The 23413-nt window shown below is 43.3% G+C and overlaps 1 protein-coding gene across 1 annotated transcript in view; it reads right to left on the bottom strand.

The window, feature by feature from the left end:
• LOC121568683 (histone-lysine N-methyltransferase 2C) overlaps positions 1-23413 on the bottom strand; it is a 242145-nt gene that overhangs the window by 18816 nt on the left and 199916 nt on the right. Inside the window, exons 43-52 of the mRNA XM_045221547.1 lie at positions 16335-18119; positions 15947-16153; positions 14938-15102; positions 14607-14748; positions 12651-12798; positions 12241-12419; positions 10382-10509; positions 9881-10121; positions 9042-9154; positions 7927-8025 (exon numbers count right to left, since the gene is read on the bottom strand). Coding sequence (XP_045077482.1) covers positions 7927-8025; positions 9042-9154; positions 9881-10121; positions 10382-10509; positions 12241-12419; positions 12651-12798; positions 14607-14748; positions 14938-15102; positions 15947-16153; positions 16335-18119 — 3207 coding nt within the window. The remainder of the gene's footprint in view (positions 1-7926; positions 8026-9041; positions 9155-9880; positions 10122-10381; positions 10510-12240; positions 12420-12650; positions 12799-14606; positions 14749-14937; positions 15103-15946; positions 16154-16334; positions 18120-23413) is intronic.

Raw genomic sequence — 23413 nt, 5'->3', positions numbered from 1 at the left:
GGTTTTTACTATAAATATAAAATAATTTGTCATCTGTTGAGGTACCGTTATGAGGGAAATTAGCGGTAGAGGGTTTTTAAAAAAAGGTTAATTGGGTGATGAGACAGGTTGACTTGATGTTGAATGGGATTGTTTAATAGAAGTAATTATTTCTATTTAGGAGAATGAGAATGTTATTAGGTAGTATTGCTTTGTGGAGACGATTTACTAATGAAGAACATGTCTCGATAGTTGAATAAGGAACAATATTTGATAATTGATAATTTTATTATGACATTGTATAGTTTGTTTAAACAGCAGTGAGTTATGACGATGGTTTATTACTTCAGATAACGATAATTTGTTTATAGTACGTTGAACGATGGGAGGTAGTTGTTGCTGTTGGCCTGATGGATTAAGTAGACATCTTTTTATGGGTTTTGGATTATGAAACAATAGGTTTATATAAAATAAAATAAACATAAATGCAACAGTTTGCGATGTTTAAATTACTAAAAAGGAGTGAGATTGATACCAATGATTGTTGATGAGATAGGACTGGGGATAGATGTATGATGTTTTGTGTGTAATTACTATCTTTGGATTGTTGATTATATGTTAACGACATGTATACTTTCTCTTCCAGGAACATGGGGATTTCTTTATATCTCATTGGGATGTTAAAAAAGTCTGTAGGCTAGGGTGGAACTAGTTAGTAAAATCAAGTAGTTTTATTTTTAGGTTGTCATAGGGAGCTATCAAAATAAATAAGGCCTGGCCATTTTTGTTTGTTTATTGTTTTACTATATGGTGTTCGAATAACCACAAACAAACTACTTAGTATGAAATGTTATTCTGTATAGGATTTTGATTTCTATTTTGGGTTTTTTGACGGGATGGAAGTGAAATATCTTAAAGGGGCATACACATGTAAGTTGGGTTTTATTTACTGAGTGATAAGTAAATATGTGTGATTTATTTTGAAAAGAGCTGTACTAAGGACTTACTGTACACTCGGGATACAACATTTATGAAATGTCTTGATGGTTATTAATGAGTAGTACATTATTGGATGAAACAATTCATTGAATGATTTCAATGACCTCTGAAATCTGTCCTGGCTTTATAGTGTGACCTGATCACCCGCACTATAAATTCTAGAGGCATGCTATATTAGGGGGTTAGATATAATAAGGATAATTGTGAAGAAGTTTATAATTTGGACAAAATCCTATATATATATTAGTCCAAACAGGACAAGGATGAAGTGAGAGAGTTAGTCCTGAAGGAGAGGTATTCCTTGAATAGTGTTATGGGATATAGTTAAGTAAAGATATGCTCAAGGGTTGTCATTTTCAGTTTAGTTATTATTTTTGGTTTAATAGGCAATATTGTTGATGCATGTGTCCAAGGGGGGAAGTTGGGCTTACAGAGGTTTTAATGTTTTATAATGGTTTTGTGGGGAAATATGCAAGGTGTATTAAGGATATGAGCAGTAGTAATAATGTGTTATGGGTTAGGTTAAATCTTTTTTGTTTTTGTGATAGGAGGCATGAAATAAGTGGACTACAACAAGCTGGAAGCAGGTGTGCTTCATAATTTCAAGGCTTCTCTTGACGTATGAGAGGACATAAGTAGCATGCTGTGTCTCACCTAACCTAACAATGTTCTTAAGATTTTCTGTTCATGGGTGAAGATAACTCTGCCCAACTGAGTAGGAGAATCTGAGTATTTTCTGTGCCCTGGAGACTATGTGATGGCAAAAGACTACAGAAGAAAGAACTGGAAAGACCATATGTGGAGGGGCCTGTACCAGGTGTTGTTGGCTACCTTAATGATGGTAAAAGTGGTGGAGACAGATGCTTAGATCCATGTTTCCCACTATAGGAGTGTTCCAACCTCAGCCATTGGGTAGCATTGTTGTCTTTTGTGTGTGTCTGTGCTTGTGTCTTTGCAGCAGTAACTCCGAGCTTCCCTATGGGTAGGCTGATAGAAGGACACTCATCGCAGACCGATGTCGATAGATTGAGAGGGACTCTGGCTGATCCGGAGACCCTAGTGATGGGAGAAGGTTAGCAGCTAAAGGTGTCCATACATCATCGTCCAGGTTACACCAACAGCGGTACGGATAGAGGGGAGCGTGATCGGGTATCATCTAAACCATTGTACCAGAGTGAGAGAACTGATGACTAGGAGACCACCGAGACTTCCAAGACCTTCCAGACCGCCGAGAGATTCCAGACCACCGAGAGATTCCAGACATTCAAGACGTTATTACAGATGGTGTTGTAATGCATAGTAGAAATGATTCGGTCCAGAGCGGTGTGAACCTCAATAAAAACAAACAAAAAACTCTACCCGGCTGAAGAGGAACAACAAAGGCGCTGAAGACGTTCCTGTCCGACACCACCTCTGCCAGGAGACCTGAATCCAGCATCAAATCAAAGCAATCAATTGCCTTCTCTTTTGTGCCTTTTCTCTCAAGAATGTGACAGGAGTCCATGTGGAGTGAGCAGGAAGAGAGAGGTCTATGCCAATGCAACGTTCTTCGTAGTTTGGGTATACTGGTTTGCAAATTGACAAAACAGAATGATGGTGGAGGTGGGGCGGCTCAGGTGTGACATTGGAATTGGGACATTGCCATGGGCAATCCAAGATGAACTATGAAGCTATCTGAAGAACATAATGAAGACGCCAGAAGATTGAGTGCCGGTAGAGTAAGGGAGTGTTAGTTAAGGTAGTATGTTGATTAAGGAGGTATTATACACTGCTAAATGTATAGTAATTTAGACTAGGAATGTATTAAGATAATGATCTGTTGTAATTCTTGTTATGAGGAAGTTAATGCTAGAATTATGATAGTATAAATATACATTCTGCCAGTGTCAATATGTGCCAAGGTGAGAGATTTAACTTTGAATGATGGAACCAAAGTGAATAACTAAGAATTGTCATTCTAAATTTGTTTTGGGTAATTAATCTGATAATGACTATGAATTATAAGGTGACTGATTGATTTGAATAAGTTATTAATATGTTAATAACTAATGATGTTGACATTGCAATTAATGGATTAGATATTGATTATTTTGATTGTTATAATAATTGTGATATGGGTAAAAAAGGTTATGTAAGCTAAAGATGTTGACACAATTCTTAACATGTCCTAGATATTATGGTTAAAACAAAGTTGCATTTATTTCTTATATATTTTGATGTGTTAGGATACTACCACGTATATTGGAAATACAACAAAACAAAAAGGGGAGCAATGGTTACAAAGCTCAACAGCAACAATTGGAGGTTAGCTTAGAGGGAAACCTTCAAGACTTGTAACCAATACCTGACTGGGCTCCTTGTCCTCATCAGGATGGGTCAGACAATGAGGAAGATACATTGGTCTGAATATATATTCTTATAAAATGTAACCACAGATGGCAAGGCTAAGAATAAGTATATGCACATGCTTACACTCATTTTATGTTATCTTTTGTTTTATTGGTTGGGACTTAGAAAGTCCCAAAGGGGGGAATATATATAGATGATTTTCAAGTACATATGTTGTAGAATTAAACACCTATATGCCTTAAAATGTTTATGGATTGAGAACCAGTTGAAGGGTTAATACAGAGCAGAGACATTTATGTGTTTTTCATAAACTCCCTGCAGCTGGTCTGGGTATGTCAATGACATGTGATGGAGATACAACTCCTCGTGATGGCTGTGTGGAGATTGGAGTAACAATGGAACTAGTGTTAACATTTGTTTGTGCTTATGACCTCACACATAGCCACATGCACATAATCTCAAGGGCCAGGGAGGATGGTAAATTATAAATGCTTAAATGTATGTGGTTGAGAATGGGTTATGGATGACATGTTTAAACCATGTTTAAGTATTAATTGATATGTTTTATAATGTGTTATGAAATGATAAAGGTAAAACAGAATGAACATGATTGATACTTTGTACTCCAGATGCATGCCTGGACAGTGAATATAGTCAATACAGAGTGTGATTGTTCTTTAACGTACGTATGTACATAATTTTTTGAGTCATGCCACTAATAAGATACAGAGGCCCCACTTAGAGAAGCGCAAGTAGCCCTCGTGAGTAGCCAACATGTGATACAGAAAGATGTTATTCATTCACATAGGGAAGAGTAACTATGTTGTATCAGTGTGACTATGCATTTGTGTCTGTATAAAAGGAGCGCTCCGGTTCAGGGCAAGCAGTTGCTCCATGGAGCAAGCTCGGCTTTGTTATGCAAATAATAAAAGTCTAAATTCACAAGTTCCAGTCTCTTGAGAAATATTTTTAAGTTGACTACTTTTTGAGTCAAATATTTCTACTACATCTACAGAGTCCAAACTTTTATAACAATACCAACTTTCATACACATTTTGACAGATGGACTTTTTTTTGGACATACTTCTTCATGACTTCTCCATGACTTAACAACATTTCCATGACCAACAATTGGCGACGTCTCTATGTACAGTCGTGGTCAAAAGATTTGAGAATGACACAAATATTAATTTTCACAAAGTATGCTGCCTCAGTTTTGATTATGGCAATTTGCATATACTCCAGAATGTTATGAAGAGTGATCAGATTAATTGCAATTAATTGCAAAGTCCCTCTTTGCCATGAAAATGAACTTAATCCCCCAAAAAACATTTCCACTGCATTTCAGCCCTGCCACAAAAGGACCAGCTGACATTATGTCAGTGATTCTCTCGTTAACACAGGTGAGAGTGTTGACGAGGACAAGGCTGGAGATCACTCTGTCATGCTGATTGAGTGAGAATAACAGACTGGAAGCTTTAAAAGGAGGGTGGTGCTTGAAATCATTGTTCTTCCTCTGTTAACCATGGTTACATGCAAGGAAACACATGCCGTCATCATTGCTTTGCACAAAAAGGGCTTCACAAGCAAGGATATTGCTGCTAGTAAGATTGCACCTAAATCAACCATTTATCGGATCATCAAGAACTTCAAGGAGAGAGGTTCAATTGTTGTGAAGAAGGCTTCAGGGTGCCCAAGAAAGTCCAGCAAGCACCAGGACCGTCTCCTAAAGTTGATTCAGCTGCGGGATCAGGGCACCACCAGGAAAAACATCAGGGACAGACTGATATTCTGCAAAAGGTACAGGGATTGGACTGCTGAGGACTGGGGTAAAGTCAGTTTCTCTGACGAATCCCCTTTCCGATTGTTTGGGGCATCCGGAAAAAATCTTGTCCGGAGAAGACAAGGTGAGCGCTACCATCAGTCCTGTGTCATGCCAACAGTAAAGCATCCTGAGACCATTCATGTGTGGGGTTGCTTCTCAGCCAAGGGAGTGGGCTCACTCACAATTTTGCCTAAGAACACAGCCATGAATAAAGAATGGTACCAACACATCCTCCGAGAGCAACTTCTCCCAACCATCCAAGAACTGTTTGGTGGCGAACAATGCCTTTTCCAGCATGATGGAGCACCTTGCCATAAGGCAAAAGTGATAACTAAGTGGCTCGGGGAACAAAACATCAACATTTTGGGTCCATGACCAGGAAACTCCCCAGACCTTAATCCCATTTGAGAACTTGTGGTCAATCCTCAAGAGGCGGGTGGACAAACAAAAACCCAGTCAGGGTGTGGCCCAGAAGTTAATTGAAAGCATGCCAGGGCGGATTGCAGAGGTCTTGAAAAATAAGGGTCAACACTGCAAATATTGACTCTTTGCATAAACTTAATGTAATTGTCAATAAAAGCCTTTGACACTTATGGAATGCTTGTAATTATACTTCAGTATACCATAGTAACATCTGGCAAAAATATCTAAAAACACTGAAGCATCAAACTTTGTGAAGACCAATACTTGTGTCATTCCAACACTTTTGACCACGACTGTACGTATGAAAAAGTGATGTGGTATAGACACTGGGAGGCTGCTCTCTGATCCCATGTACCATCTCCTGTCGTTGAGCAAGGTACTTAACCCCCCACAGTAGAATACCTGTTAGGCAACTGTATAAAACATGTGTGGTCAACCCTCAGTCTGGAGAGCTACTAAGTGTGCAGGCTTTTGATAAAGCCCTGCTCAAACACCTCAGAGCCCGTTTATCAAGGTCCGGTTGAGCAGCTAATTTCTAAAATGTGGTTTGTTAGAGGGGAATAAAAGCCATTAGCTCTCCTGGAGAATGGTTGACCACCCTTGATGTATAACATTACAACCGAACACGTTTGATGCCTTTTGAAATAATTCGCTCATTCAATATATCAAAGATCAAATGGCTATAGTAGGCTGCAAATATTTTTATTCAGCTGAAGCAAGCCCACACATTTTCTTCAGGAAATGTACTTTTTTCTAGTTTAGTCATATTTATCTTAGCTACCTTAGAAGTGTTTACTTTGCAGGCTGACTAGCATATATTGAGTTGCAATGTCCCATACATCCAAATCAACTAGAAGTATCTACTAAACAAGTTTTGAAGCCACATAATCCAAAAGAAAGGCTACATCTACTATTTTTTCCTAAAATTACTGTTCACAATTCACAAATGATTTCGATTCAGATTATTCGATTCACCGCAATTGAACGAATCCCAAATAATGGCGAAGTGAATCATTCATTTTTTCAAAAATAATAGTTAAATTAAACATATGAATCATTCAAAAAAGTAAAGAAAGTTTTTATGGCCTTATTTGCAAGTGTCGGTGGAAAGTTTTTGGGACATGACGAAAACATTACATGCTAATAATAGCTAAACAGTTAACCCATAAGAGTCTAAGCTTTTTCTAAGCCGGGGGGCTAAGCTATATGGAATTGTTTTAAGGTCATACCAAGGATCATTTTGCTATTTGATTTTGAATTTTAAGACCCCTTGAAGTACAAAAAAATAGGAAAGAATTATTTGATAGAATTATTTTTGGCATTACTGCTATTAGCCCATTCAAAAGCATTTAACAACAGATTCACTGCATGGAACAGCAGATTCCCTTACATGGAACAGCAGATTCCCTTACATGGAACAACAGATTCCTTTACATGGAACAACCGATTCCTTTACATGGAACAGCAGATTCCTTTACATGGAACAACAGATTCCTTTACATGGAACAACAGATAGTCCCCCCCAAAAATCTAAAGGAAGTTTGTTCTGAACTGTCTGTCCTATATCTGAGATATAAGAAAGATCAGGAAACTTTAATTTTTGTATTATGCTAATAAGATTTTTGCGGGGGCGCGGACATCGACCTTAGTTTTAGTCTGTCTCTATCATATTTTATAGGCTAGGCCTACCTGCTAATGCAATGCCCGACTGTCTCTCTCTCCTTGAGCAACGGCCCACTCGTCTTACATTTACGTCATTTAGCAGACGCTCTTATCCAGAGCGACTTACAGTTAGTGAGTGCATACATCATTTTTATTTTTTCATACTGGCCCCCCATGGGAATCGAACCCACAACCCTGGCGTTGCAAACGCCATGCTCTACCAACTGCCAGCCATTCCCTCCCCTACCCTGGACGACGCTGGGTCAATTGTGCGCCGCCCCATGGGTCTTCCGGTCGCGGCCGGCTACGACAGAGCCTGGATTCGAACCAGGATCTCTAGTGGCCTTAGACCACTGCGCCACTCGGGAGGTGCAGGTGATGCGTGCAAACACAGATGCACTAAAGTGTCATTCCGATCCTGGCTGATATGTCGATTTTTATTCCATTGATGAAATATTTAAAAACTGTGCCTAAATAAATTACATTAACAGAAACTATGAAATTCATTTACATGACTTTTCCAAAACTTTTCCAGACCTGGAAAACACCATTAAAAACATTCCAGGACTTTTCCAGGATTTTCACGACTGTACAAATTGTCTACATACCATACTGGTATCAGTGAGGTTCTCTCAAAAAGCTAAGAGAGCAAAAGAGAACTAGAGTTAAGTACAGTTAGAGATACACACCTTACTGTCCGTGGCTTTGGACTGTGTGGCAGTGGCGTGGAGGACGAAACAGTTATGGCTGCAGAAGACCATGCTGCCCCCCGCCCGGTCCGGTCTCTCCTGTGGAAAGCAGAGACAAGTCAACATCATGTACAAAAAGTACGAAACGGCTCTGAAACAGTGAAACGTGCAGGTACTAACAACCTGTGCAATTAGAAACGCTAATTTTTGTTTTCCGTTGCAAAACGTTTTGCCTTAATGAACATGACCAGGTCACAGACAAGGCCACTCTGCCGGAACATGCATGAGACACGCAGTCAGGCACTGTCCAGAAACAACTACTACCCTATATGCACTCCTGAAAGTGATCCTCAAGATTACTACACATGGGAATCTATGGATCAAAGAGCCTGCTGTGCCACAGACCTTGTGTTGACGCCATAAAGAGTCGGGACATTTGCATATTGTGTGTGTGCATGTGTGTGAGCTGGCGGGAGGAGGAGAAAGACATCAAAGGTAACTCCTGATTTAAACATCCTTGCATTTACATACTCCACCCGCTTGCTCAACTCGGGCCATCTCGACTCATCCCGTGGTAAATAAGTAAGTGTGTCGTGGCAGTGGTCCCTCTGGGGTCAGGCGGGCAACCTGGTAATTGTTCTGGGGCGGATCGTTACTTCCCCAAAGGGAGCGGGGATTAGCATAATAAGGCAACCGTTTTCTACATGCCCCCCTAAGGGAGGACTTGAGGCAGGTCGCATACTTTGAAGTCCTCAAAGTATACTTTGACCTCAAGCTCTTGAGCTCTTTATATGGATGGTACATAAGGGAGCCTGGAGGAACTAAGAGCAAATGGTGACACATTTTTATAACGCAAAAAAAAATACTGTCAATCCCAAAGGCAAAGAGGAGGGGTTGATAAGTTCATAAAAGCAGGCCTTAGCTTTTCTTTATTTCATTCCTTTTGTTGGACATTTTGGCTCAGATAAATCTCATTCCTCAGCAACCAAACTGATACTGTTCACTGTAGATACAATAGGAATTACTTTCAGGCTTATACAATTCAAATGATTAAACGTGTTCAAATTAACTAACAATCCTTGCTTCAGTCGAGCAACAACTGATCTGGGGCTTACCCGTTTGCTGCAGGGTAGGTCTTTGGTGGACATGCGGACTCCATTTCCCAGAACCAGCACCTTGCAGTGGCAGCACCACAGGGGTTTAGGCCCGTCTCCCCTGGCAGCCGTACCTAAAACACAAACAACTTAAATGTATCAACCTACAAAACATGCCATTTCAACATCCATTAGTCAATAAAAACACCTGGGTGAAAGACCGGTAATGAAACAGAGCGCTACTACGATTGCTTTGGGGTCATTTCAAAGGGCTTCTTCAAAATCAAAATTAGACGACCTCTGACATATTATACTTTGAAAGTCTGGAACCGAAGACCTAACAGGAGAGCTAACAGGTTCATCCTCCCCAATCATTAGGGAATTTCATTTACTTCAAATCTCAGACATGATCAATAAAGGCTAGATAGGACTATCCTCATAGTATCAGAGGGCTCTGGCTCATACACAGACTGGTATTTCCATGCCTAGCTCTTTGTTCAAAATATTTTCTAAACAGACAATTGTTTTTATGGAAAGTAACAGGAAAATCAGTTAATGACAGTGCTTCTTTTCCTGTAATTTACTAAGCGAAAAGTGATTTACAAAAATAGCTAGTACAAACTGAAAAAGAGTGTTGAAATTGCGTATACTTAAACTAGAAATCAACCAATCCTCACGCAATGGAAAGGTTGAATCTTTCCTTTAAAATGGAGTAAGAGAGACTGCTGCGAAATAGTTTAACTTAAAGTTATGGTTCCACCATGATTTTACTAGCTCTGTGGGCCAGAAACCCTATTTCTCCCATCACTATCAGTTGTTACTATCAGTAGATTAAAGTTCGATTGCTGGTGTGTACTGACCAGCGCTGGTAGGTGGCTGATGGTTGGGCGGTCCGGGGGGTCTCAGGAACCTCATGGTGGAGGGCTGCTGGTGCTGGGGGAACATGGCCGCGTGGTGGGGGTCCATGCCCTGGATCTGAGGTACCTGGACTCCAGCCAGCAGGGCCAGGGAGCTACGCTCGGGGCCGCGGCTCACCTCGTAGCTAACGGGGATGTTCACACACAGCAGGTCGGCCACCGCAGCCACCATGCCAGGGATGTTCTGCAGGTTCGGAAGGGTCAGGGAGGTCAAATAAGTTCATAGCCAGTGGTGGTCAATACAACAACAGCCCTTTGCGAGACAACCCATTTTGTCTATCTTGTATGTGTTGCATATGGTCTGGCTTGGTTACCCAGTAGTTTATTTAAATGTATGTTTTCAGTATGTCTACTGCCATTTAGTCTCTAGCTGAAAATGTGTCTAAGATCAAATCAACTATAATAGTCAAAATGTGTTGTTTACAGTTGCGTTTAACCACTCACCTCCGCTGCGACCGGATTCAAGGTGATAGCTATGGATACCAGGCCAGCTGTGGAGCAGGAGGGAGCCTGTCCGAACCCAAAGAAGGAGCTTGAGGGTTCAGTCTTGACCTCTTGGTTAATCTCAGTCCCTGAGGGGAACAACCATACAATCTAATATTAGAGGAACTAACACAAATTATGCTTGTACAACCCTGGCCTGAGAATTATTATTAAAGATATTTACCCATACAATGGCTACTTAATGATTAGTATTGCTAACAAGCAAAACTTCTTATGACTCAACATAAAATAACACAGGGGGCCCTCAGGGGTGCATGCTTAGTCCCCTCCTGTATTCCCTGTTCACCCACTACCGCGTGGCTGCGCACGACTCCAACACCATCATTAAGTTTGCCGACGACACAACGGTGGTAGGCCTGATCACCGACGGCGATGAGACAGTCTATAGGGAGGATGTCAGAGACCAGGCAGTATGGTGCCAGGACAACAACCTCTCCCTCAAAGTCAGCAAGACAAAGGAGCTGATCGTGTACTACAAGAAACGGAGGGCCGAACACGCCCCCATTCACATCGACGGGGCTCTAGTGGAGCAGGTTGAGAGCTTCAAGTTCCTGGTGTCCACATCACTAAGGATTTATCATGGTCCAAACACACCAACACAGTCGTGAAGAGGGCATGACAACACCTCTTCCACCTCAGGAGGCTGAAAAAATTTGCGATGGCCTCTCAGATCCTCAAAAAGTTCTACAGCTGCACCACTGAGAGCATCTTGACCGGCTGCATCACCGCCTGGTATGACAACTGCTTGGCATCTGACCGCAAGGCGCTACAGAGGGTACTGCGTACGGCCCAGTACATCACTGGGGCCGAGCTCCCTGCCATCTAGGACCTCTATACCAGGCGGTGTCAGAGGAAGGCCCTAAAAATAGTCAGATACCCAAGTCATAGATTTTTTCTCTCTGCTACCGCACGCAAGTGGTACCGATGCAACAAGTCTGGAACCAACAGGACCCTGAACAACTTCTGTCACCAAGCCATAAGACTGATAAATAGTTAAATAGTTAACCAAATGGCCACCCGGACTATCTGCATTGACTCTTCACATGCGCTGCTGCTGCTGCTACTGTTTACTATCTGTCACTTTATTCCTAGTATCCACGGACCATTCAATACCTCGTACCCCTGCACATTGACTCGGTACTTGTACCCCTTGTATATTGAACAAAAAATATAAAACGCAACATGTAAAGTGTTGGTCCCATGTTTCATGAGCTGAAATAAAAGATCCCAGAAATGTTCCATACGCACAAAAAGCTTACTTCTCTCCAATTCTGTGCACAAATTTGTTTACATCCCTGTTAGTGAGCATTTCTCCTTTGCCAAGATAATCCATCCACCTGACAGGTGTGGCATATCAAGAAGCTGATTAAAAAGCATGATCATTACACAGGAGCACCTTGTGCTGGGGACAATAAAAGGCCACAGTTGTGTCACATAACACAATGCCACAGATGTCTCAAGTTTTGAGGGAGCGTGCAATTGGCATGCCGACTGCAGGAATGTCAACCAGAGTTGTCGCAGGTAAAATCTTTGACATTGTTGCATGTTGCGTTTATTTTTGTTCAGTATATATAGCCAAGTTATCGTTACTCTATATGTATCTATTATTACTTTAATTATTATGTGTTTTACTTTTCTATTATTTCTCTATTTTATTACTCTCTGCATTGTTGGTCAGGGTCCATAAGTAAGCATTTCACTGTTAGTCCACACCTGTTGTTTACGAAGCATGTGATTAATAAAATTGGATTGGATTTTTGTAGCTCTAGTTCAGTCAGGAGTGTATGTGTGATTCTTACCTTTCCCGCTGGAGCTAGGCAGCATGGGTATGACAGGGGAGGAGCAAGGAGAGGGGGGCTCCTCCTTGACATTTGACAAGTCGGGGTAGCGGCTGATCTCCATGCTGACCACACTCTCGGGGGACGAGGAGGGGACGAAGCTATCAGGGGTGTCCCTGTCCACAAAATGGTCCTGGTTCCTGGGACGTACACAGAATCAGAGAAACTAGTTCAACCACTGGGCTCCTTCATGTAACCAGGCCAGCACAGTACAGCTTGGCTCGGCTCAGAAGGGTATAAGTCTGTCTTTAATACTCCACTCTCCGTTCAGATGCAAAATTACAGTTACTACAGTTACTCCCTCAGAAGCCAGGAAGGAACTATCTTGACTACCATTGAAATGTGGATTTGCAAGTCCTCCAAAGGCTCACCTGAGTTCCTCCTGGTTGTTATGGGGTGGTGTGGGGAGCGAGGCGGGTACATCCACTGTCTTGGGCCCCTGGGTGATGACATGGGCCAGCAGGTCTTCCTCTGTCCGGAATGCTGTAGGCAGCTGCTTGGCTTCCAGACCTTTGATCACTATAGAGAGAAAGGGACATAAAACCTTTATTGTTCCTTTTATTTTCAGACCTCAGAAATGTGTATTTTTCCATTGCAATCCCAGTAGGGATTTTTGATATATTAAATATAATCAGTGCATTTGGAAAGAATTCAGACACTGACTTTTTCCACATTTTGTTACATTATAGCCTTATTCTAAAATTGATTAAATTGTTTTTTTCCCTCATCAATCTACACACAATACCCCATAATGACAAAGCAAAAACAGGTGTTTAGAAAATTGGGCTAATTTATAAATAATAAAAACCTGAAATATGACATTTACATACATTTTCAGACCCTTTACTCAGTACTTTGTTGAAGGACCTTTGACAGCGATTACAGCCTCAAGTCTTCTTGGGTATGACGCTACAAGCTTGGCACACCTGTATTTGGGGAGTTTCTCCCATTCTTCTCTGCAGATCCTCTCAAGCTCTGTAAGGTTGGATGGGGAGCGTTGCTGCACAGCTATTTTCAGGTCTTACCAGAAATGTTCGATCGGGTTCAAGTCCGTTCTCTGGCTGGGCCACTGAAGGACATTCAGAGACTTGTCATGAAGCCACTCCTGCGTTGTCTTGGCTGTGTGCTTAGGGTCATTGTCCTGTTGGAAGGTGAACCTTCGCCCCAGTCTGGAGCAGGTTTTCATCAAGGATCTCTCTGTACTTTGCTCCATTCATCTTTGCCTTGATCCTGACTAGTCTCCCAGTCCCTGCAGCTGAAAAACATCCCCACAGCATGATGCTGCCACCACCATGCTTTACCGTAGGGATGGTGCCAGGTTTCCTCCAGACATGACACAAAGAGTTCAATCTTGGTTTCATCAGAGCAGATAATCTTGTTTCTCATGGTTTGAGAGTCTTTAGGTGCCTTTTGGCAAACTCCAAGCGGGCTGTCATGTGCCTTTTACTGAGGAGTGGCTTCTGTCTGGCCACTCTACCATAATGGCCTGATTGGTGGAGTGCTGCAGAGATGGTTGTCCTTCTGGAAGGTTCTCCCATCTCCACAGAGGAACTCTAGAACTCTGTCAGAGTGACCATCGGGTTCTTGGTCACCTCACTGACAAAGGCCCTACTCCCCCGATTGCTCCGTTTGGCCGGGCGGCCAGCTCTAGGAAGAGTCTTGGTGGTTCCAAACTTATTCCATTTAAGAATAATGGAGGCCACTGTGTTCTTGGGGACCTTCAATGCTGCAGACATTTTTTGGTACCCTTCCCCAGATCTGTGCCTCGACACAATCCTGTCTCGGAGCTCTACGGACAATTCTTCGACCTCATGGCTTGGTTTTTGCTCTGATATGCACTGTCAACTGTGGGACCTTATATAGACATGTGTGTGCCTTTCCAAATCATGTCCAAACAATTGAATTTACCACAGGTGGACTCTAATCAAGTTGTAGAAACATCAAGGATGATCAATGGAAACAGGATGCACCTGAGCTCAATTTCGAGTCTCATAGCAAAGGGCCTGAATACTTATATAAATAAGGTATTTCAGTTTTTTATTTTTAATACATTTGAAAAAAATTCAAAAAACCAGTTTTCGCTTTGTCGTTACGGGGTATTGTGTGTAGATTGCTGAGGATTATTATTTTTATAATCCATTTTAGAATAAGGCTGTAACGTAACAAAATGTGGAAAAGGTCAATGGGTCTGAATACTTTCCGAAGGCACTGTATATCTAATACATTTTTAGATCACTCTTTAATATTAGCTACAATATTACTACAGCATTACTTCTCCAAAGAAGTGAGGCACAGCAGGATTTAGACAATTTTGAGTCCCACTTTACCATCATGGCCACCTGAGACTGCAGCTTTCCTGGTGAGCTCCTCGGCCGTTGCGAACCCGTTGACCATCTTCTGCCTCGCTATGGGGGGCGGCGTGGGAGGGAGTGATGCTGGAGGGGTGGGTGGGTTGCTCAAGTTGTTCTGCTACAAAATGGCAAAGCACACAACGTCGTAACTGGATCCAACTAGGGAAATGTGTTAGAGTATACAGACGCATTCAACAGTGTGCGGCTATCCATTATTTTCTAGGAAATATTTTCCTTTCCCTATTATGTACTTTTTTGTACTCTCCACCTGTAAAAGGGATGGATGTGCATACATTAGTGATCTCACCTTGTAGATGAGCTGGGAGTAGTAGTCTGACACGCCACCCAGCGAAGCGCTGCCAAAGGAGCCTGACAGCCTGTTCTCCCCGTTCAGCTGCCCGCTGCCGAAGGGGGGGAAGTGAGCAAAGTTGACCCCCATCAGGGGCTCTACCAGGGGCAACAGGGAAAGCTGCTGTGGTGGTGGACGTGGAGGAAGAGAAGAGAGGAAGAAAGGTTAGTGAGAGCAGATGGGACGCTGTACGTGGTACTGTATTTTAAAGGCTTTTTCACTGCTTAAATTTCGAGGTAAGCACTGAACAGGATCAAAATTAGTTCTAGAAATTGAATTTCAACTTTTGACGGTTATTACTAATTACCTTTTTTGGGGGGTGTAATAACTGAAGTCATTTTAACCTAGATGGTTATCTAAAGTGTAGTTGAGACGTAGGCGGTCTAGACAAAATGCAGCTTGGGAATTTTTGGGGAAACATTTTACTGTGCCCCTGTGAAAGGTTCACCACTGGATAACCAATGGTATATCTCCTCATAATTTGAATGACATACAATGTATTTATTTTATTATTAGTCAACTAAGAATAATGAAACATTTTCCATTTAATATTCGGTTTATGCCTTTCACAAATGTCGAGTGATTCTTTAAAAATCCACTGACCATTCAATTCCACCTAAATTAAAGTAATTACATATTAAGATGACAGTGATTTATGAGGTGTGCTAACAGCAAAATAACACCCACATTTGTACCTAAGCAACTGCAGAGAAAGATAGATACACTTTAATCTACAAAATCAGCAGCCTGAGTGCTAATTTGCACATAGCGGCACCACACACGTGCAACATTTAACACCATCAATCAAATGTATAAAACATGATCAAAATATGGAAATATGTACTAAATAAAACTCTCGTTTTATGTTTTGTGCCTGGCAACATGACCAGACCAATCAGCCAATCAACACACAATAGCTAATCAGCACATTCAACACTGTTTGGTGGCTGACTACTATGACCTGTACCTGTTTGAGCTGGGTCATCAGAGCGTCAGTACTGGAATAACCAATCTGCCTCTCCTCTTCCTCCTTCTTCCTCCTCTTGTAGCATGATGGTGGTTTCTCCGCCCCGTTTTTGGGCGTCCGTTTGTTGCGTTGCTGCTTCCTCTTGCCCTGCTCCAGCACCGAGGGTTCTAGCTCTATGCTTCCTGTCAGCAGACTGCGTCGGGGAGTCTGGGAAATTACAACGAGACAAGGTTGGTGAGCTACTATTATACACACAAACGGTTTTCATTAGGAATGTAGTACTGTATAGCAATTGCTTAGCCAATTTTGTACCCAAATATTTCGATTTCAGATAGAACATGCAGTAACCTATGCTATACTATAGTGTCTGTGGTCTTTCCCTTCTCACCATGTTGTTGGCGGTGGATGCCGGCCTGGCGGTGGCTTTGCGGTCTGATGATGCCTCCTGCTCTGAGCGCAGTTTGTCACAGGACATCTGCTGTGTGGGAGGGGTCTGGTTGGCATTGGGCGTGCTCTTGTTCTTCAACAGGTGCATAAGCAGCTTGTTCCCTGTGTCGCCACCTTTTGCGCCGTGGAGGGGCGAAGAGAGCCCCCCCTCGCTTCCCTCCTCCACCTTTACTGTCCCGACGGCTCGGGGAACGTGCCCCAAGCCAGACCCCTCGTTGGCCACCGCGGCCCCTCTGCACTCAGTCTCTATCCTCTCCAGCTTGATTTGGAGGGTTTCGTCAAACAGGGAGGCCCGGTCATTCTCTGAGCCCATGCTGGAGCAGCCACCCTGGGCTAAGCTGCTGCCTGAGAGCTGCCTCTCCAGTTCCGAAGAAGGGGCCAAACCCGAGGACCCCACTGGGAGGAAAAGATCGGACAGATCCTGCTCTCCGGGAATGCTGAGGCTCCGGGTGGATGAGGTGTCAGACACGCGGGAGGGCGTCAGCGGGGAGCAGAGGTCCGAGTGGGGAGTGGATGGTGTCTTGACCGAGTCTGCGTCGTCGACAGAGTCTCTCTTCTTCTTCCTGTTCCTCTTCTTCTTCACCTTCTCCTCTGGGATGATGTTGGAGTAGAGCTGGATCAAGGATTGGCCTGAGCCGGGGTAGTTGGGAGGCAGGGGGGTGGATGAGTTCATTCCGAACAGTGGTCCCTGTCCCTCGCCTCCGCCCCCACCCTGGGGCTTCATCCCAAGGCCTCCGAATCCGGCGGGACGGGGCTGTCCCGAGGGGAAGTTGAGCCCCTGCAGCATGGGGTTTTTGGGACGGAAATTGGGACCCATCTCGGGACCACCAAAAGCCCCAGTCCCGGGCATAGGCCTGCGCTCGCCCCCTGGCATGAAGGCCCCGTTGCCCTGTTGGGGGTACATGTGACCTAGCTGCCCCTGATGTAGTGGTGCTTGTTGTTGTTGAGGCCTAGAGGGCTGCATGAAGTCTTGGGGCAGATCAGTATTGTAGAATGGCATGTGGGCCAGGCTATCCCCACCGGGGTTAGTAGCTCCGGAGCCGAGTGGGAGCCCAGCGGGACCCAGACCCAGGCCTTGCTGCTCCATCTCCAGCCGCTGCTGCATGGCCCGGTGCCTGTCCACCTCCTGCATCAGCTGAACCCGCTGTCTCTCCTGCTGCTCCCTTAGGCGGTCCCGCCTTTCGCGCTCCTGGAAGCCCTCGCTGAATGGGTTGTTGTCATCAAATTTCACAGCGAGGCTATTGCCGCCACCACCACCGTTACCTCCGCTGGCTCCCTGGGCTCCTGCTCCTTTGCCTGCAGGTGTGGCTTTTACTCCAGGCACCATTGAGGGTGGTGGCTGAGGCTGGGGTGGTAGTTGGACCTGGGGTGGTAACTGGGGCTGGGGCAGCTGGGCAGGGCTGGCAGGGGGCATCTGAGCTGGAATTTTTGGACCCGGGTCTCCCATCGGTCCTGGGGCTCCCCCGGGGTGCCAGCCCGGCATGTTGGGCATGCAGGCAAGGTTAGGCTGGCCGGGGTGGGTCTGCATTGTCATCATGGGCCCCATCATGGGCTGGCCCAAAGGGGGCCCCCTGAGCATCATAGGGGCTGCTTGAGCTAGCATCCCTGTCATGGGTGGCATCCCTGGCATCATAGGAGCCTGGAGACTTGGCTGTTGTTGTTGCTGCTGCTGCTTGACACGGTACTCCTCTATCAGCTCTGCATGGTCTTTCTGCTGTTTCCGAATCTACCAGAGAGCAATAACACAAAAGGGGAAAAAGAAAGGATAGAGAATTGTGAGCAGACTGAAGGTTCTCCCACCCAATTCTTCACAGTGCAAGACAGTATTGAGAGACATTTTTAGGCACTGCTTTGCTATACAATCCAATTAGAACTGGTATTTACCTGGCAATCACAGAAAGAACAGTGTGATCAAATGCTATTTTCTGTTACTTATTCAAAATACCTCCATAAAATTGGCAACTACCTGGAACGGGATAATGCATATCGATACAGTAACTGTTTCCATTAATCCACAATAAATCAGATTGAACCATTACCAAGTAAATACAAGGTAAATAGCATAATCATAACATATATAGAATATAGTAAAACCTCTTGTTAAAAAAGCCTTGTGAAAATATTGACTGAGAGTGGAGGATGTGTGTTAACGTCACAGAATAAATCATGCCTTAGTTCTCCAGTGGTGGTTCTGTCTCGCGCCTCGCCACAGTGAAAAGGTCACGGAAGTTGGAAATAATTAGCTAAGAAAAGGTCAAAAGGTTTGTTTTCGGGCTTAATGTTTCCCTTGATTCTCAAGAAACCAAACAGTTCTTTAACAGTAGCAATTGTATTTCAGCAATCAAGCTTTGTGTGCTGTATGTGTTGCTGAGGAGGATGGGGAAAAAAAGTATTTAGTCAGCCACCAATTGTGCAAGTTCTCCCACTTAAAAAGATGAGAGATGCCTGTAATTTTCATCATAGGTACACGTCAACTATGACAGACAAATTGAGGAAAAAAAATCCAGAAAATCACATTGTAGGATTTTTAATGAATTTATTTGCAAATTATGGTGGAAAATAAGTATTTGGTCACCTACAAACAAGCAAGATTTCTGGCTCTCACAGACCTGTAACTTCTTTAAGAGGCTCCTCTGTCCTCCACTCATTACCTGTATTAATGGCACCTGTTTGAACTTGTTATCAGTATAAAAGGCACCTGTCCACAACCTCAAACAGTCACACTCCAAACTCCACTATGGCCAAGACCAAAGAGCTGTCAAAGGACACCAGAAACAAAATTGTAGACCTGCACCAGGCTGGAAGACTGAATCTGCAATAGGTAAGCAGCTTGGTTTGAAGAAATCAACTGTGGGAGCAATTATTAGGAAATGGAAGACATACAAGACCACTGATAATCTCCCTCGATCTGGGGCTCCACGCAAGATCTCACCCCGTGGGGTCAAAATGATCACAAGAACGGTGAGCAAAAATCCCAGAACCACACGGGGGACCTAGTGAATGACCTGCAGAGAGCTGGGACCAAAGTAACAAAGCCTACCATCAGTAACACACTACGCCGCCAGGGACTCAAATCCTGCAGTGCCAGACGTGTCCCCCTGCTTAAGCCAGTACATGTCCAGGCCTGTCTGAAGTTTGCTAGAGTGCATTTGGATGATCCAGAAGAGGATTGGGAGAATGTCATATGGTCAGATGAAACCAAAATATAACTTTTTCGTAAAAACTCAACTCGTCGTGTTTGGAGGACAAAGAATGCTGAGTTGCATCCAAAGAACACCATACCTACTGTGAAGCATGGGGGTGGAAACATCATGCTTTGGGGCTGTTTTTCTGCAAAGGGACCAGGACGACTGATCCATGTAAAGGAAAGAATGAATGGGGCCATGTATCGTGAGATTTTGAGTGAAAACCTCCTTCTATCAGCAAGGGCATTGAAGATGAAACGTGGCTGGGTCTTTCAGCATGACAATGATCCCAAACACACCGCCCGGGCAACGAAGGAGTGGCTTCGTAAGAAGCATTTCAAGGTCCTGGAGTGGCCTAGCCAGTCTCCAGATCTCAACCCCATAGAAAATCTTTGGAGGGAGTTGAAAGTCCGTGTTGCCCAGCGACAGCCCCAAAACATCACTGCTCTAGAGGAGATCTGCATGGAGGAATGGGCCAAAATACCAGCAACAGTGTGTGAAAACCTTGTGAAGACTTACAGAAAACATTTGACCTGTGTCATTGCCAACAAAGGGTATATAACAAATTATTGAGAAACTTTTGTTATTGACCAAAGACTTATTTTCCACCATAATTTGCAAATAAATTCATTAAAAATCCTACAATGTGATTTTCTGGATTTTTTTTTCTCATTTTGTCTGTCATAGTTGACGTGTACCTATGATGAAAATTACAGGCCTCTCATCTTTTTAAGTGGGAGAACTTGCACAATTGGTGGCTGACTAAATACTTTTTCTCCCCACTGTAATCACATTTCTGAGGGGACAGGAATACAAAGCAAAGAGTTGATAACTGAGCCGACATCAAGTGTTTAACTTCAAGAGAAAATCTATAAGATCTATAAGATGGAATTCAAAGGGATGTGGGAGCTGAAGACCAAAAGGCCCGAGGTAAACCCTAAATTAAGCCCTCAAAGATTGAAAGAATCTATTTACAAAGCAAGTAATGCAGGCTCTAGTTATCTTATCTTGATTATTGTCCAGTCATATGGTCAAGTGCTGCAAAGAAAGACTTTGTTAAGCTGCAGCTGGCCCAGAACAGAGTGGCACGTCTTGCTCTTCACTAATCAGAGGGCTAATATTAATACTATGCATGCCAGTCTCTCTTGGCTAAGAGTTGAGGAAAGACTGACGGCGTCACTTCTTGTTTTAATAAGAAACATTAATGTGTGGGAAATTCCAAATTGTTTGCATAGTCATCTTACAAACAGCACTGACACACACACACTTACCCCACCAGATATGCCACCAGGGGTCTTTTCACAGTCCCCAGGTCCAGAACAAATTCAAGGAAACTTACACTATTATACAGAGCCATGAGTGCATGGAACTCCCTTCCATCTCATATAGCGCAAGTGAACAGCAAACCTGGTTTTAAAAAACTAATAAAGCAACACCTCACGGCACAAGCCTCTCCCCCATGTGACCTACTTGTTGTGTGTATGTACAATCCTAATTGCTAAATAGCCTCATATACAGTACCAGTCAAAAGTTTGGACACACCTACTCTGTTACCTCTGCTTGAATGAGTAGGTGTGTCCAAACTTTTGACTGGTACTCTATATGAGGCTATTTAGCAATTAGGATTCGTTATCTGCAATGGTTATGATAAATTAGGCATTGTTGTGCAATGTTGGCATATACAGTACACTGAGTATACAGAACATTAAGAACACTTGCTCGTTCCATGCCATAGACTGACCAGGTGGATCCAGGTGAAAGCTATGATCCCTGTATTGATCTCACTTGTTAAATCCACTTCAGTCAGTGTAGATGAAGGGGAGGAGACAGGTTAAAGAAAGATTTGTACGCCTTGAGACAATTGAGACATGGATTGTGTTTACAGTGCATTCGGAAAGTATTCAGACACCTTGACTTTCTCCACATTTTGTTACGTTAGTGCCTTATTCTAAAATGGATCAAATAAAAAAATCTCAATCTACACACAATACCCCATCATGACAAAGCACATTTTTTTTGCAAATGTGTTAAATTAAAAACTGAAATATATTACATTTACATAAGTATTCAGACCCTTTACTCAGTTGAAGCACCTTCGGCAGCGATTACAGCCTTGAGTCTTCTTGTGTATGACGCTACAAGCTTGTCACACCTATATTTGGGGAGTTTCTCCCATTCTTCTCTGCAGATCCTCCTCAAGCTGTCAGGTTAGATAGGGAGCGTCGCTGCACAGCTATTTTCAGGTCTCTCCAGAGATGTTCTATTGGGTTCAAGTCCGGGCTCTGGCTGGGCCACTGAAGGACATTCAGAGACTTGTCCCGAAGCCACTAATGCGTTGTCTTGTGTGCTTAGGGCCGTTGTCCTGTTGGAAGGTGAACCTTCACCCCAGTCTGAGGTCATGAGTGCTCTGGAGCAGGTTTTCATCAAGCATCTATCTGTACTCTGCTCCGTTCATCTTTCCCTCGATCCTGACTAGTCTCCCAGTCCCTGCCGCTGAAAAACATCCCCACAGCATGATGCTGCCACCACCATGCTTCACCGTAGGGATGGTGCCAGGTCAAAGAGTTCAATCTTGGTTTCATCAGAGCAGATAATTTTGTGTCTCATGGTCAGAGTCCTTTAGGTGCCTTTTGGCAAACTCCAAGCGGGCTGTCGTGTGCCTTTTACTGAGGAGTGGCTTCCGTCTGGCAACTCTACCAGAAAAGCCTGATTGGTGGAGTGCTGCAGAGATGGTTGTCCGTCTGGAAGGTTCTCCCATCTCCACAGAGGAACTCTGGAGCTCTGTCAGTGGCCATCGGGTTCTTGTTCACCTCCCTGACCAAGGCCCTTCTCCCCTGATTGCTCAGTTTGGCCGGGTGGCCAGCTCTAGGAACAGTCTTGGTGGTTCCAAACTTCATTCCATTTAAGAATGATGGAGGCCACTGTGTTCTTGGGGGCCTTCAACGCTGAAGAAATGTTTTGGTACCCTTCCCCAGATCTGTGCCTCGACACAATTCTGTCTCGGAGCTCTACGGACAATTCCTTCGACCTATGGCTTTTTTTTGCTCTGACATGCATTGTCACCTGTGGGACCTTAAACAGACAGGTGTGTGCCTTTCCAAATCATGTCCAATCGATTGAATTTACAACAGGTGGACTCCAATCAAATTGTAGAAACATCTCAAGGTTGATCAATAGAAACACGATGCACCTGAGCTAAATTTCGAGTCTCATAGCAAAGGGTCTGAATACTTAAGTTAAATAAAGTATATGTTTTTTTTTTTTTATACATTTGCCAAACATTTCTAAAAACCTGTTTTCGCTTTGTCATTATGGGGTATTGTGTGTAGATTGATGAGGGGGAAAAAATATTTTATCCATTTTAGAATAAGGCTATAATGTAACAAAATGTGGAAAAAGTCAAGGGATCTGTATACTTTCCGAATGCACTGTTTGTGTAACTGATAGATGCACACACGCACACACTACATGTTCATGTTTTTAAATGTATGTACATTTTAAAGTATTTTGTCTGTAATGTCTTTTTTGTTATGTGTCGGACCCCAATAAGACTAGCTGTCGCCATTGGTGTCGGCTAATTCGGATCCTAATAAATCAAATAAAAAAATGATTCAGGTGGCTTAAGATGAGATCCTTCTCTTATCCACCTCATGACAGCTCTGTACAGATGACAGCATGTACAACCTTGCATCTTTACATTATTTAAGCACTCATGATTTCCAATCATGTTACAGATAATGCCATGTAAAGATGTAGAATCAAGAGACTAAAGAAATAACTCAAATCCAAGATCTGAATATTTTCAAAAACTTCAACATGAAATGCCAGCAAAGAA

Source organism: Coregonus clupeaformis, chromosome 7 (genome assembly GCF_020615455.1).
Source record: "Coregonus clupeaformis isolate EN_2021a chromosome 7, ASM2061545v1, whole genome shotgun sequence".
Lineage (NCBI taxonomy): Eukaryota > Metazoa > Chordata > Actinopteri > Salmoniformes > Salmonidae > Coregonus > Coregonus clupeaformis.
Note: the sequence above shows the minus strand (reverse complement) of the source record. Positions and strands in the feature narration are given on the sequence as shown.